At 43.2% G+C, this 15,211-nt stretch overlaps 1 protein-coding gene across 4 annotated transcripts in view; it reads left to right on the top strand.

Moving 5' to 3' along the window:
* The first annotated feature begins 359 nt into the window (after positions 1-359).
* The window catches only part of LOC135420786 (cytochrome c oxidase assembly factor 1 homolog), a 53,172-nt gene continuing 38,320 nt past the window's right edge, over positions 360-15,211 (top strand). For 2 of the 4 annotated variants that reach the window (XM_064668636.1, XM_064668598.1), the window contains exon 1: positions 430-541. Coding sequence is in view for 1 of the 4 variants with exons in the window: in XM_064668617.1 (XP_064524687.1) it covers positions 375-383 (9 nt within the window). In the remaining 3 variants the exon portion in view is untranslated. Of the gene's footprint in view, positions 384-405; positions 542-15,211 lie in introns of those variants that run through there. The other 2 variants (XM_064668617.1, XM_064668625.1) reach the window with 2 other exon arrangements.

The raw sequence follows: 15,211 nt of genomic DNA, 5'->3' as shown, positions 1-15,211 counted from the left end.
GACAGTGAAGGGTCTGTAGTGGAAACCATACAAGAAGCAGCTGAGGTCACTTAGCCTGTTTGGCCTGGAAAAGACTAAAGGGAGAACTCATTGCAGACTACAACTTCCTCGCGAGGGGAAGAGGAGGGGCAAACACTGATTTCTTCTCTCTGGCGACCAGTGAGAGAACCCAAGTGAACGGTATGAAGCTGTGTCAGGGGAGCTTTAGGAAAAACCACCCAGAGGGTGGTTGAGCACTGGAACAGGCTCCCTGAGAAAGTGGGGAGCACTTTCCAAGCATCAAGCCTGCCCGAGTTCAAGAAGCGCTTGGACAACGCTCTCAGACACATGATGGTCTTGGGGATGGTCCTCTGCGGGGCCAGAAGTTGGACTCGATGATCCTTGTGAGTCTCTTCCAACTCAGCATATTCTGTAACTCTATGACACCCTCCGCTGCATTCGCAGCGCCACCTGGCATCGCCCTCTGCCGCCCGCCGCCGGTATCGCAGCAATGGCGTCCCCCACGGCCCACGCCTGAGCCCGACCGCTGATCGCCGCTGCCGTGAGTGGGGACGGACGGGCAGCCGAGCCCGAGGCGCGGCCATGGCGGGGCCCCGCTGCCCCCTCCGCGCCCGCACCGCAGCACCCAAGCGGGCCTCACGCTGCACAAAATGGCGGACGGGGCGCGGGAGGGGCTGTGGGGCCCCGCGGGGGCGGGAATGGGGGCGCGGGGGTGGGTTTGATCCAGGAGGGATGCGGCCGAGGGAGTACAGCAGCGGCTGCGGAGAACGGCAGGCGCCTACAGCGGCGGCAGGGGTCAAACCAGGGGCACTGAGCGGTGGCATCGCGGCGAGGGGCGCGGTGCCGTCAGGGGGGCATGGGCTGAGGGCTGAGCGAGGAGCCCAAGACCCTGAGAGCGCGGCCGAGGGCAGTAACCACACACACCATCTCGCAGGGCGAGTAGCAGGGCTGTGCTTAGGGTAACTGCACTTCAGATACACCTCGCCCACTTCTAGAAGCGGGACATGAGGCAAATTTACCTAGCAAGCTACAAACAAAGCCTGATGCACACAAAATATTAAAGCTGCCATAAGGGCTTGCTCTTTCAACGTTGGTTTCACCCACCTAACTATCATTTTTAAAGACGCTACTAGCTTCCATGCAGGTTGGAGGTGCAGGAGGCACAGCACACCATTGCTTCTGCCCCATGGCCACCGGGCCAAAACATCTCTTGTTGTTTAAAATAGGCACAGTTTAAAAGAGGCCCAGGCCTGCGGTGCCCTGTGCTGTGGGGAATGTGTTGACAGGACCCCAGCCAGTGGAAACTTGAAGCGGTAGGGCAAACATAAGGCAAGTCATTCGCAGTAACTCATCTGCATGATCGGAAAACTACAGTCAGCTTTACTTTGTCATTCAGGTACAACTTGTGAAGTGATCAGGTTGTCTTGAGCACATTTAAAGTTCAGATGCTGCAAAGGAAAGGGATTGTCATGTTTCTTTCTCTAAAAGTTGAAACATTCCAATTTAAGACTACTGTGATCACTAAACCAGATGGGGTTTCCCCTATCCCTTCTTTTTGGTTCCTCCTGCTTCTCAGTGTAGTTGGTTTTGACTCAATTACTTTCTGTTCATTCACATGAACTCTTAAAGTGCAAGAAGAGAGCATGAGTTATAAGAGCAGGTTGGATTGCTTCTGTTAGAGCCAGGTTTTGATAAACTGAAGTGCTCAACCAACCAACCAAAAAAGCCTCCTCCTTAATCCAGTCTCACAGGCTGGAGTAATAGCAGGCTGTGACAGCAAGATGGCCCTATTCCACTGCCCAGCTGAACATCGTGCTGTACCTCTTGTATCAGGTTTAGGGATCAACTGGATTTCTGAACGTTGGTTTTTCCAGTGCATCACAGGTTTCTGGACATGGCATACACTGCAGCTACACAGGCCAGCAGAAGGGAGGGAAAAGGGGCACGAGTGTCCTCCATGCAGCAGCAACTCACAGCTGCACTTAGAAGCAGTGTTAGACTGCAACTACTCTGTTTTGAGTCTAAGCTTTGACTCAGATTTGAGCAGTAACTGATGTTTCATATCATGCAGTAGCCAATGTTAAGGGGTTCTCAAACTTGACTAGGGGTGTGGTAGAGAAAGATGCATGCATGTTGACAGATAACAAAATACTGCCTTTCTGGCAGCTTGATGCCTATAGACCCTTTTGTGTTCGTTAAGACTTGACAAAAACTGCTACCCTCACTATATCAACTTAATTATTTAAAGTGCTAAAATATCCCAGATCAGCCAAATTCCATTAAACACAAAGTGCAAAGAAAAGTTATCTTAAACAAGCAGTGTAGCCCTTGTAAAGTTGTTTCATTTCTTCCCTTGAGGAAGAAAGGATTCTCATCAAGAGGGGGGTGAAGAGGTTAGTCAAACTTAATGTGTCACTTTTTTGTTGGATGAGCTTTAATTTAGACTACTGTAAATTGAATGAAAAAACATGGAGAATGGAGATAAGGAGCTTTTGGGATTAAAAATAACCCCCAAACCCTTCATTACTGTCTTACAGCTTTTCCTAAGTAGTACTTTGCTGTTGCAGTTCTGAAATTAATGAAGTGTGCATGGATTATTGCTGAGCATATTTTACTTCAAAGCTGGTTATTCCCCAGAAGTCAGAGGCTTTGCATGTCTGTTAGTGCAGTACTTTCCAGGCCACTTTTCTAATACAAACTTCTGGGGTTTGACTTAATGCCAGAGAAGCAAAATAACATCCTTACCTATGCAGCTGTGACCACAACATAAAATCAAGCAGGAAGAAGAGCTGATGCTGGGGGTTGTTTTCACTACACTTAAGGCACCTTTAGAGTTGGCACTCACACAAAGAGATGAGGCCACGCATGCCCTCCCAAGCAGCATGGCTGTTAGGGCACTTGGCCTTTCTTTTATACCTACCACAATTTAGCCAGCACAGGTGAATGCAACTTACCTATTATAAAGCATAGGTCCGTGTGAGCATTGTTATGGCACAGCAGTTTCCCTTATTTGCCTGTCCTGCCTTACCTAGTCAGCAGCACGGGCCTTAGAGCATCTCTGGGGACAGTTTGGTGGCAGCCCAACTTGTGGTTGTTCTGAGAATTAGAAGGGAGCTCTAGATGTGTATCTGAAGGCTGACTGCATCAGATCTAGCCTTCTTTTGTACATCGACCTCACTGCCTGTCCAGCTCCCACCTATTCAAGTGCCGCAGAAACAGAAGTCAACAACTGATCTGTGCGAACACTTGATCTTGAAATGTTTGCATATTCAAGCAAGTGGGAGGGGAGAGGGAAAAAAGGGACTTAGCTGAATTTTTCTATTTGTCTGTAATGCTGTTAGTGACTCAGTCTACAGTTTTGAGCTGTGATTTTACATAACTGAAAAGGTTCCAGAAAAAGGCTGTATTGCTTTTAGTTTCTGGAAGGAGCAGTTATGTGACCATCAAGCTAGTACGGGAGCTAAGCTCTTGAAGATGTAGTCTTACTTTTTTCTACTCATCATCTTCTAAGGAATAGAAATTCTTTCAGAGTGTGCTTCTGAAAAGTTACCCGATACACAAGAAAACTCGAAATTTTACTAACACTGTTCCAGTTATCAGTTCAACATTGCTTCTTAGTCTTTTTCCTGTTGTGAGCAATTTGAAAAGCATCACCAGCTACTTTATACTGACATTTGCCTTTCAGCAGGTTTCAGAGATGCTTTCTGGTATTAGAATATCTTAAGTGACAAAATACTTTAATCTGGTGTAGTGGTGTTTTTTCCATAACTCCACAGCATTAATAACATTTGTGTTTAACCCCCTCAGTCCCCCTCCCCCAGGGCAGAGTAATATGCTTTTCTTGGTATTCATGTATTTTCATTAAGTGATTGCATAGCATCCCACTAGCTGAAATATTCCCTGTTTTCAGGGCTGTCTCAGAGTACTCTGTGTATCCTCAGTACACAGCAGATAATAAGGATTTTGCGTTGCCTTTCTTACACCTCCTTGCACCAAATAAAAAGTCAATCCTGATATTAATTTGATCACTCTACTAAACATAGTAAGCCCAATTATCCCGTACATCAAAATGTATTCTGCCATCGTATTTTTAGACGTCTTGTAGATCAAACTGGAGGCCCGTGAACAGAGAATGTTTTCTTTTTTCATATCTATAGCTGTATCTGCTTTGAACGTGTGCTTTGTAAGCTTCTCCCATTAACTAACAAAGAGATAAAAATCTTCCCCATCCCTGTGTGCCTTCTGCAGATGCGGATTAAGTTCATTAATGGCAACAGTAATCTCCCAGACTGTCTGACAAGTGTTGATCTATGCTCCAGCACTAGTGCAGATTCTCACTTTGATGCTGTTAAATGAGTTAGAGCCCAGAGCATGGGTTTGAAGCAGATTGTCTCCATGTACTGCACTTTGACTTGAACATGAAGTTTCAGATGGATCATCAGAGGCCGCACCATGGGTGAATGCCTAACTCCCTCCACAACTCAGAGATGGGAAAGTCCATGAGAACAGGCCTGAGCTACCCTAAACAAACCACACACACAACCTACGTAGTGAGAACACAACCCTCACCATCGGGTATTTTGATTTTCAGAGCAGATACAGATATAGCCAGCATTAATTATAAAAATCCAGTCTAGCATTAAAATAATTTAAAACTGGTGTATTGAACTTCCCCAGAAGGAAGACCCATAAAAAATGGGAATATCCATAGGGAAATTTGAGCCAGCAGAAGTCTAGCACAGTCCCAGAGACCTTGCACTAGTGCTTTTCTGTCTTTTAGCAGTCTACAAGAGCCTCTACAACTGCTTAGGTGGTGTTGGTGAACACCACAAATTGAAGGTGTAAACACAGGGTGGTACACCAAGGTCTAGACTACTTGAAAAGCCATGGTCATCTGAACAACATTCATTTTAATGTAACATGAGAAATCATTCACCCTGAGGCTGGGAAATGTATGCAGGGTACTTAGGAGGTAGGAGAAAATAGGAAGATACTCAGAATGCAAAGATTTTTGCAGATACAGAGTGACTAAACTGCCTAAATGGAGTTTGCTTTGGAAGGCTATGGGTAGAAGGAATAGAAGTCTTGCCAGAGACTTAAATTAATGGATTTGTGTCCTGTTCATGGCATAAGAGAACCATGAAAGTAGTTTTAACATTAAAACCAGGCACAGAAACATAAGTTAAAAGGTTAGAGAACTGCAAGAACCTACTCTGGAAAGCATGTCAGTTAAGAGTGATTAGGATTGATTCGATGGGTTTAGAGTCAATTCAGATACTTTCCATACAGGTGTGGTTTTTTAGAGATTGCTTCTGGGCTGCTCTTTAGCCTACTGGAGAAAATAGTATAAGCCAGTAGGAGAAAGACTGACCTAGCCAGGTAAAAAGTCAAATACAATGTAGATGGACACACAGCGAGGCAAACAAGTAATGAAATTCCTTATTTAGCAGGAAGGTGTTTTTTCCTGAGGTCTTAAAACAAGGAACAGTATTAAAAAGTCCTTCATGTCCTGTCAGCTCAGTGCAGACATCACTAAGTACTCTGATCTCTGGTATCATTTTCTTCTGATCCCTCCACAAAATTAAGACCCCTCCAAAACACATAGCATCTCTTCAGTGGCCTTCCCTGAAAGTACCCTTGCCAAGCAAGATGGAATGATTTTTCCTCTGTACTTCCTGCTCACCATTTTCTCCAGCCATAATAAAGAGAGATTTCAAAGAAACACTTGCCATGTTTAATGGAACTGGTTGTCCAGTAAGTATGTTATTAATGAGCATTCTGAGGAAGGAGACACAGCCTATCTGCATAAATGAGTGACACAGCATTGTTTTCACGTGACTTAAGCATTTAACTTTCAGTCAATAAAAGCTTTAGACTTGAATTTTTTTCCTTGGCCCCTTAATATCATCTGTCATTGGGATCCAGAGAGCTGCAACATGATGTAGTTCGTACACCAACCCATTTTGACTACTGAGTTTAGATGGAAAAATGATGTTGCTTATTCCACTAGGACAGGAAAGCAACTGTCAGCACTTAGAGCTACAATGTGAGCTGCTGCAAGAAGTTTATGAAAATTCTCTGTTAAATAGAAAGCACGTGAGTTATTAGAGCTGCAGCTATCTAAGCTTAATCCTGGCATCCAGGAACATTTCCTTGGGTTTTTTACTGGATATGTACATTTGTGGACACAGCTGTACGAGCACTGAGAGAGAAAACTAAAAGCCTACATGCTTCATAGCCTGCACTACAGTTAAAAACATACAGCACAGTAGCAGAAGCAAAAGGGAAAGTTGCCATGTGCAACTTCATTGTTACATTAGGTCTAGCAATTGCATGAACACAAAACTGCTCTAGAAGTGCTGATTTTGCTGTAGTACAAGATTTCTACATGTAACATAGTCAGAAAGCCCACCTTAAGAGCTGGTTTAGAATAATAATACTATTCCCTGTGTTGTATAGGAGTCCATTAAGAGGATGGAAGTCATCACACACCACTTGGAAAAGGAACATTAATAGCTTACCAAGAGTCCCATATACACCACATAACAGTCTTCAATCCTTTTAAAAAGTAAAAATGTATTGAAACTTGTATCCTTCAAAATTTTCCACTTAGTTTCCTACCTAAAGTAGCTGTAGACTCCTGCTGTATAGTGATTCTTCTTAATACTAGAAGCTCCCAGGTACTTTCTTTCAAATTTTGCAGCCTCTCACCTGCTTGTCTTTTTAACCTTTCTCCTTTAAGCCTCACAGGTCCAAAGCTTTCAGTTGAAAAATGTACTCTTTAAGTCTGCCTTACCCAGAAGTGGTGAGGAACATGTTTCTCCAATCTTAATCCTGCTAGGTATGAAGGATGAATGCTTAAAAAAATAAGTTGTTTGAGTTTCTATTACTTTTTTTTTCTCTCCAGTCAGGGATTAATTATGAATTCCACAGGCTTCTAAGTAAATGAGTTGACTTCCAGGGGTGTATATGAGTTACAACCACTGTTAAACACAGGATGTTTGCTTCCCATGTTTATTACAAAATCTATGGTGATCTCCACACTGCTTCCATTTAATTGAGGTTTTGCCACCAATTTAAATAGGTAGCTCAGGTCCAAATTCTTTAACAGAATGGAAAGATTTACTCCAAGTGTGGGATGTAGTAGCTCAGATTAGAAGCTGAGCCATTGCTTTTACATGGTGAGCATGCCCTGGCTTGATGAGGTTATTTCCTGAACCTAAACTATAAACAAGCAACTGTTCAAAGTTGCAAACCTGCGTATGGGATGCATCTGCTGGAAATTATGACAGAAGCTAAGAATCTGCACCTCAGTGAAGTTAGTGAAATATTTTCCATGTACTTGACTGGAGCCAGGATCTTGCTGTAGGTGCCTACACTGTAACTTTGCAGGAGTTAATGCACACTGCACAGTAAATTCCTCTGAAAACTGTTTTAGCTCCTCTCCTCCCCAGTTCTCCCTTTTTCTTTAGGCTGAGTTTTAAAATGTTTTCCTAATTCCCCTTTTAAATCAGAAACTGAGTAGATATCCTTTCAGCATTCTGCTTGAGCAACACCGTTGGCATCACTTTTACACTGTATTAATCATAATGCACAATAGTATGAAGTCTTCCATCAGAATTTGAAAGCACTTAACAAATATTAATTAAATATTGCGTCTCTGCGAGGTATGTAAATAATTAGTTTTACAAGCCAGCACCATATACAGGAGAGAGAAAGGTGGATTCTCACATTAGTGCATAGCCTCCTATTTGTTTACAGTTGTTTTCTTCACAGGTGTCTAGACCTGAAGTAAGTTCCTTACATGGCTTTTGTAATGGCCTCAGTAACAGGAACATTTGTGAAGCTGAACTGCAAGACACCTCTCATATTTCCACTACGTGAAAGCATGTCCTCTCAGATTTGTAAAATGCAATTGTGGTAAATCAAGTCAGTAGAGAAGACAGGTGAAGAAGAATTTGAGTCTTGAGCTCCAGCCCTGCCTTCAGTTCATCAGAACAGGCATTCCTAAACTTTTGCTGTCCTATGTTTGCTTTTCTACAGGTAGCAAAGGACTTCCTGGATGCTGCAGGCTTCCTTTTCCCAGACACATTTACTCTTTCCACCTGAAAATCACATTTAGGCAGATTTTGAGGACTTCATAAATTCATCCGGGCTTTCCAGATGTCTGGTAGCTGTAGGGAGCAGACACTTCTGAACTAGTTGCTGCATGCCTATGAGCATTTCCTGCAGTTACAGAACATGAAGGCCCCAGCAGGAGCAGCTCTGTGTGTGTGCTGTGCTGTCCAGCCATGCATATGAAGTTCAAAACATCAGAAGCAGCAGACTTGATGTAGATATATTGTGCAGCTACTAAGACTGTGCAGTTGGCCCCATGCTTTTGTGGGGGAACTACACAGTTATTTGCATATAGACTGTACATCCCTTGCTCCTGGGTGTACTGCAGCTGCTGTGTATGCACATTGTTTTTTCTACCCATGAAATGCTCTGCAGACATATGGGATTCCTACGGCTCTGGTTGGCACCGTGATATAAGCACTCCTCCACTAAAGCAACAGGACCCTTACTTGTTCCACTTCTCCCTTCGATACCCCCTTCCCTTTTAATAACAAGTCCTTGCACTAAGAGAGTGCTTTCATGACACACCCTCAGGCAATTTCAGTTTGTAGTCCCCAGTTTGCTCTCCCAGGAGTCCTTGCTCTTGGTCATCCTGCTGCTTACCTTGCACTGGTTCTGACATGTGTTGGATCCCTCCATTAGCCACTGTGACCTATTAGCCTGGAAGAAAAATAGCAGAAAGGTGGGTAGCTTTCCCTGGAATAGTGAGGTAAATCAGCTGACTAAATGATTTAAGATAAAGGATCAGCAAATTTGCCAGTGATACTAAGCTGTGTGGTGTGGTTGACACACTGGAGGGAAGGAATGCCATCCAGAGGGACCTGGACAGGCTTGAGAGCTGGGCCCATGTGAACCCTGGGAGGTTGAACAAGGCCAAGTGCAAGGTGCTGCACCGGGTTGGGGCAATCCCAAGCACCAGTACAGGCTGGGCAGAGAATGGATTGAGAGCAGCCCTGAAGAGAAGGACTTGGGGGTGTTGGTTGATGAAAAGCTTGACACAACCTGGCAGTGTGCGCTCACAGCCCAGAAATCCAGTTGTGTCCTGGGCTACATCCAAAGCAGCATGGCCAGCAGGTCAAGGGAGGTGATTCTGCCTCTCTGCTCTGCTCTCGTGAGCCCCTACCTGGAGCACTTTGTCTAGCCCCAGGGCCCCCAACATAAGAAGGACATGGACCTGTTAGAAAAAATCCAGAGGAGGCCACAAAGATGCTAAGAGGGCTGGACCACCTCTCCTATGAAGACAGGCTGAGAGAGTTGGGGCTGTTCAGCCTGGAGAAGAGAAGGCTCTGGGGAGACCTTAGAGCAGCCTTCAGGTATCTGAAGGGGACCTACAAAAGCTGGAGAGAGACCTTTTACAAAGGCCTATGGATAGGACAAGGGGAAATTGTTTTAAACTGAAAAACAATAGGTTTACATTAGATATTAAAAGAAATTTTCTACTGTGAGAGTGTTGACACGTTGGAACACATTGCCCAGAGAAGCTGTGGAGTCCCATCCCTGAAAGTGTTCAAGGCCGTTTTGGATGGGGCTTGAGCATCCTGATGTAGTGTGTGGCATTGCTGCCCATGGCAGGGGGGTTGGAACTAGATGTTCTTTAAGGTCCCTTCCAACCCAAGCCATTCTATGATTCTATGATCAGAGGAGTACCGGAACTGTTGCAAGTGCAGCTGGGAGGCTGGGAAAGAGATTGAGAGACTTGACCTCTCACTTTTGCAAGTGGCTTGTTAGATCAGCTTAGCTGCCTGTGAAGTGGTAGTTTGATTTGTTTCTTTTACAGAACAGAGGCCCTACAGTGCATCTTTTTCCTCTCCTCCTTGTCATTTGTAGCTGTGTCATTCAATCTGGGAAAATTTCGGTGGATTCATAGTTTTTGTCACAACACCACATTAGAATCTTTTATTTGGAAGGGTTATCAAGGATTTTCTACATCATTCTCCTACAGGCAATTGCATATAAGCTTTCTTTAATATGTTTCTGTGGCCTCAAGCCAGTTGGGTTATTTGGTCTTCCACTGTTATTTATATGTTGGGGAATAAAACCATTGCTATCATCATGTTCAGATACCTCTATGCTTTTTAAACATGCTTTCTCAGATTTTACATTATCCTCAAAGAAAGCTTTGAATCAGTTGTCTTTCTCACTTGAACTAGTTTCAAAATTGTACCTAAAGCTAAATACAGCTCCTATATTCTGAGGAAACTGCTTTGAAATGAAACAGAAATTTGAGAAGCTTTGTTAGCTGCTTCAGAGAGAGTCAAGCACATGATATGTTCCTCCAAACTCCCTGGAAAATTAACAAACAAACAAACAAATAAATAAACAGTTTTTCCCCTACTGCCTAACATCCAGCTATATTTGAACTGGAAGAGCAGAATATCACACCTCAATGAAATTCTGATTATTCCTTCAGTATTGTTTGAGAAATGATGGAATACTTCAGTGCATTAATAAAGCAATTTAGACATCCATCTGCCACAGTGGTGGAGCTCAGAAGATCAAAAGAACATTCTCATCCGCTTGACACACACAACACCCAGCGTTCGTTCATTAATGGCATACTTTCAGCGTAGGTTATAACTGTACACATTATACAACAAAGCAGTGTCATGAAGTCCTCTGTCCCTAGGGAACAGAGGGAGGAGGAAAAAAAAGGCTTGTTGATTAAAGCATTCTCAGTGGCTGAGAACATCACTAACTCTGACATGTTTGACTGTGAACTTCGAAAGGGTGGGAAAAATAACTGCACACCACCATCTTCATTTGATTGTGTTGTTCAGAATGAATCCCCCACTGATAAAATAATTCCTGATAAAAGGCATTCTAGCTTTCCAAAGTCATACACTCAAAGCAGACGCAGTGGGGGTACGTTGTAGTATCAGTACTCTGTCAAAAAATGCACAAATTAGTGGTTTGTGTGTGCCCATATATTTTGATGACAGAAAGGTCTAAATGTATGAGTTTTAAGCCAAATATGACCCATTTTAGGTTCTGAAGAAAAAGAGAATCCATCTTTCTCTGGCAGATTAAAGAGACCAAACCCATTGTCTTTGTCCTGTTACCTGTTCCATAGGGTCTCTAGCCTAAAGACCTAAACTTAATTGAAAAGCAGAAAGCCCATGGCAGGGGATTTGGAACTAGATGATCTTTAAGGTCTTTTCCATTGTATAGTTCTATGACTTGTTTATTGGTTTAGAAAATTTTTAGAAAATAAATTTTCTCACCTCTGATTTAGGAAAATTCCAGTTGTAATGATGCTAACTGGGCAGATTCCAGATCACACTAGTTCCTGGCATGGTAACGTTGACTTAGCGGCAAAGCACCAGGAATGAATCTGGCCCTGTCTCTCCATGAAAGTGAAAGTGTGTTAGCCAGTTGTTTCAGCATGCAGAGTAATGTGCCTTAGGATTGCACACAGCTAATCCTCTTTATACTTTGCTGACTGTAACCTGCTTAGTCTTACATGAAATGTATTCGTCGTCTTTTCCTGAGCCTGATCCAAAGCCTGTTGAAGTCAGTGGAAAGAGTCCAGCTATTTTTTCAGTAGTTTTGGAGCTGACTCTATATGAACAGCTGGTCTAGCACTGAGTCTTCTAGTTGAAAGACAACGAAAATAAGCAGCACCAAACCACATTGGACTCAGTGCTGTATTAAATATATAAATGAAAGTAATGTGAAACTTGTAAAACCAGACTGGACAAAACACTCTGAAACATGCTGCAGGGAACAGTCTAGTGCTAGCAGGGGAATAAGTTAGCTCTTTAATGATTCCTTTTCCATAGCTCTTACTTTTCCACGTATTCTGTAATGTAACAGTACTTTTTTCTCCTTGGGCAAATAGCTGCCAGACAGCAGCCCTGGAATGAGAACATATGTAGTGTTTGCTTTTATCTTACATTACAAAAGAAGTATGAATGCCTTGTGTTATTCCAAGTATAAAATTACAGGTGTCAAATCATTTGGTGCATTAAGTGCTGTGCCAGAAAAGTAATCCAGTAAAAATAGCTATGCCCTGTCAAAGCTGAGCAGTTAGTATTGTTATTACGGTTCCTTGCATGGCTCCAGCAGTGGAAGATGGCACAAAACAAGTGTAAGAGACCAGCAAGAGACTTGCCTGGAATTGCCCAGAGCATAGAAAGACAGGAAGATGGAAACTAGGTAAACCTAAGGGCCCAAGCTGAGAATCTGCCTGATCTGTTTTGCAGTTGGTTTGAACTCTAAAAATGTAGTTAAACAAAAGCTGGTTAACATCTTAAGGGCTGATTTTTACCCACAGATGCCAAAGAATTATAGCAAAGAGTGATTTGTGCTTGGTTCTGGGTAAGTATATGGTTGACCCTCTGTCCTAAGGAGTATACCATTTAAAAAGTAGAATAATATTTAGCTGGAAGGGTCAAAGAATTTTATCATCTCTATATTACAGGTGAGAGTGCAAAAACAGGGGTTAAGATGGTTTGGCTGGGTTAAACAGTCAGCATCTGCCTGTGGCAGAGGTCCCCTAAATGTTGTCAAGGGCTTTACAAACAAGGCCATCCCTACCAAGTTGTGGCATGGTTGAGAAGTTGTGAATGAATATAGGTGGGGAAGTTTGCTGTGGACCTGAACTAGAACAGGAGATACAAAACCAGGACATAGCAGAGTACAACATGAGGCTTTGGTATGTGAATTTCTCCTCAGCAGAACTTGGAGAGCCACATACACTTTATGTAGCTTCTGGAAATTAAGTTGTACTTTTATTGTCCATTCCACAAAAGCTGGATTTGAAGAAAATCTCTTTATTAGGTGATGTCCCTGAAGGGAGCAGAAGAGTCACTGCATTCAATACTTTCTCCAGGTCTTCAGTGCTACTGTGAAACCTCGACAGAGATAGCCTGATTTGCTAAATTGGGAATATGCTGCTTCTGTCAGTATAGATGTTGAGAAGCTTATTAAAGGACATAGCAGCTGACAAGTGAATCTTTAATCCCTGTCAAATCCCTTAGTTTATGACCAGTGTAAAGCAGTTCATATAAAAAAGAAACTTTTGCTCCTCAATTCATGTGTGTTTCCAGATGAGATGTGTTTACTTTCACAGTGATAATCGGAACACATTTTACTTATAATTTTCAGGATGAATTTTGGCTGCCTTAAAAAACATTCCCAAAACACCAGCTCTCCTCCTCTACTTCTTGAAAACCATGGGAGTCATAATCGGTGGCCATGCTGGTATTTTAAGTAAGTGGCACGAAGGGTGTGGCAGGCTGCATAGTATGCTGCTGAGCAGCAGGCCTAATCCCGATGCGTGGAGGCTGCAGTTGTGTTAGAAGGTCAGAAACGACAAGGACAGGTAGGCACCAAAACCTGCCTGTCCTGACAGAGATAGGAGTTAGGGGGGTAACGGTCATGCGTGTTGATTTACAGGCAAACTTTTAATTTGGCTCCTCTCCTTCTTTGCAAACCACATGCTCTTGCTCAATGTAAATATCTCACGCTGCAGTGACTAGGTTCCTCTTTCATGCAAGTTTCGTTTCCATTTATCTGTGAAAGGACTGTACCAAAAACCAGAATCAGCTATGAAGGGGGTTTTAATTTCTGAAAAAAAAAAAAAATAAAAAAAAAATCACTGCAGTAGATTAAAGGATGCATCTAGTGTACCTCGGTATGCTGTAACGTGAGCTATTTGTTCAATAGTTAGCTCTAGTTAACTAACATGACTATTCATTCTAAAATAAGCACCCTGGCAGTGTTTGCTCCCAGGCAAATACTTGTTCTGCTACAGTTCTTTCTCAGCTCAGCTGCCTCTGATCCCCTTTGCAAGTGCCGAAGTTGTTAGCCTTTGTAGTCATGAGTTAATTACCACTCATTTTGTTCACTTTTCTGCATGGCCAAAAGCTTTTATGTCCTTTACGTGATTCGGGAGTGGAAAGACTAGCCTGCATTAAGGGACTGTTTCTTATGCAATGTATGATTAATAGTTGCCAAGAAGTGGTCTGCCACATGCTACTGGCAGGTTGGTGGCTGTGCAGCTGCACTGCTAATTACATAGCTGGACTGTTTAAACACAGTGTATCTGATGGTGGAGATAGGCTCCAGGGCCCTGCAGGAGATTGAGGTTAGGTAAACTGGGCCACCTGGGAAGTGGTGGCTAGATGTGGCATCTGGGGACAGATGAGATGGATCTGCTGGGGATGAAGTCTGGAAATGTGGAGAGAACAGCTATGAGCCATGATACGAGCCAGTGAGTAAAGGAGCAGAGGAAGAAGTTAGCAGCAGACGAAAGCAATTTGTGTAGCAATCAGCTGTGCACAGCATGGCCCTTCGGTATTGGACTGGACTCCCTTAGTGTTGGGAGTGGTTGTGGTAGTAGGAGAGGAGCATATGTTATTGTTTAGCTTTCATATCAGTCCAAGAAAACTAGATTTGTCTCCCAGCCAAAAAGCATTGTCCCCACAAAAGTGAATATTCAAACACAGTGCACTTTAGTGGTTGTGGCCTGAAGTAGCAGGAAGCTCAGCAGAGACCTCATACTTCCAGCATCTCTAATCTCTGGAGTTTTCTACTTGAATTATGTTTTTCCTTTTCAGCTAAATAAACCATAGCGAAAAGCCTTTCACTGTGTGCTGAGATACTCTCAAGTGCTCTTGTTTCCAAGGGTTACTGTATGGGCACAGCAGTGCAGCCTCAGAACAGAGCTCTTACGTGTCCCAGTTACAGAATTACTTCCCGTGCTGCCGACAGCTTGATTTGTGAAAGAAAAAAGAACAAAATAGCAAAACAAAACTCAGCCCACAGCCCATGCACGAGAGAAAAACAGTCTTGCTGTGCTATAGAGGAAGCATCAAACACAAACATTTCAAAGGAGGAAAGCTTCTAGTCTTCGTGTACATGATAAAAATCCTTTTACAAGGATAAGTCACATAACTGTAACTATTTTTAAGCTTTAAAAGTTTCCTGTTTAATACCTGTGGGATAAGTCTGTGCAGCTAGCTGGAGGCCAATTTTAACCTTGAACCGTTGAAATCTGTTTACTTGTGGCTTGGTACAGAGCTGGCCATTGTGGTTTTTTCCTGCTTTGAAATAAGGGATATCTGGGAAACCTCTAGCACCACCCCTGCAA

The sequence above is a fragment of the Pseudopipra pipra genome, chromosome 1 (assembly GCF_036250125.1).
Source record: "Pseudopipra pipra isolate bDixPip1 chromosome 1, bDixPip1.hap1, whole genome shotgun sequence".
Taxonomy (NCBI): domain Eukaryota; kingdom Metazoa; phylum Chordata; class Aves; order Passeriformes; family Pipridae; genus Pseudopipra; species Pseudopipra pipra.
This window is presented reverse-complemented; position numbering and strand designations above follow the sequence as displayed.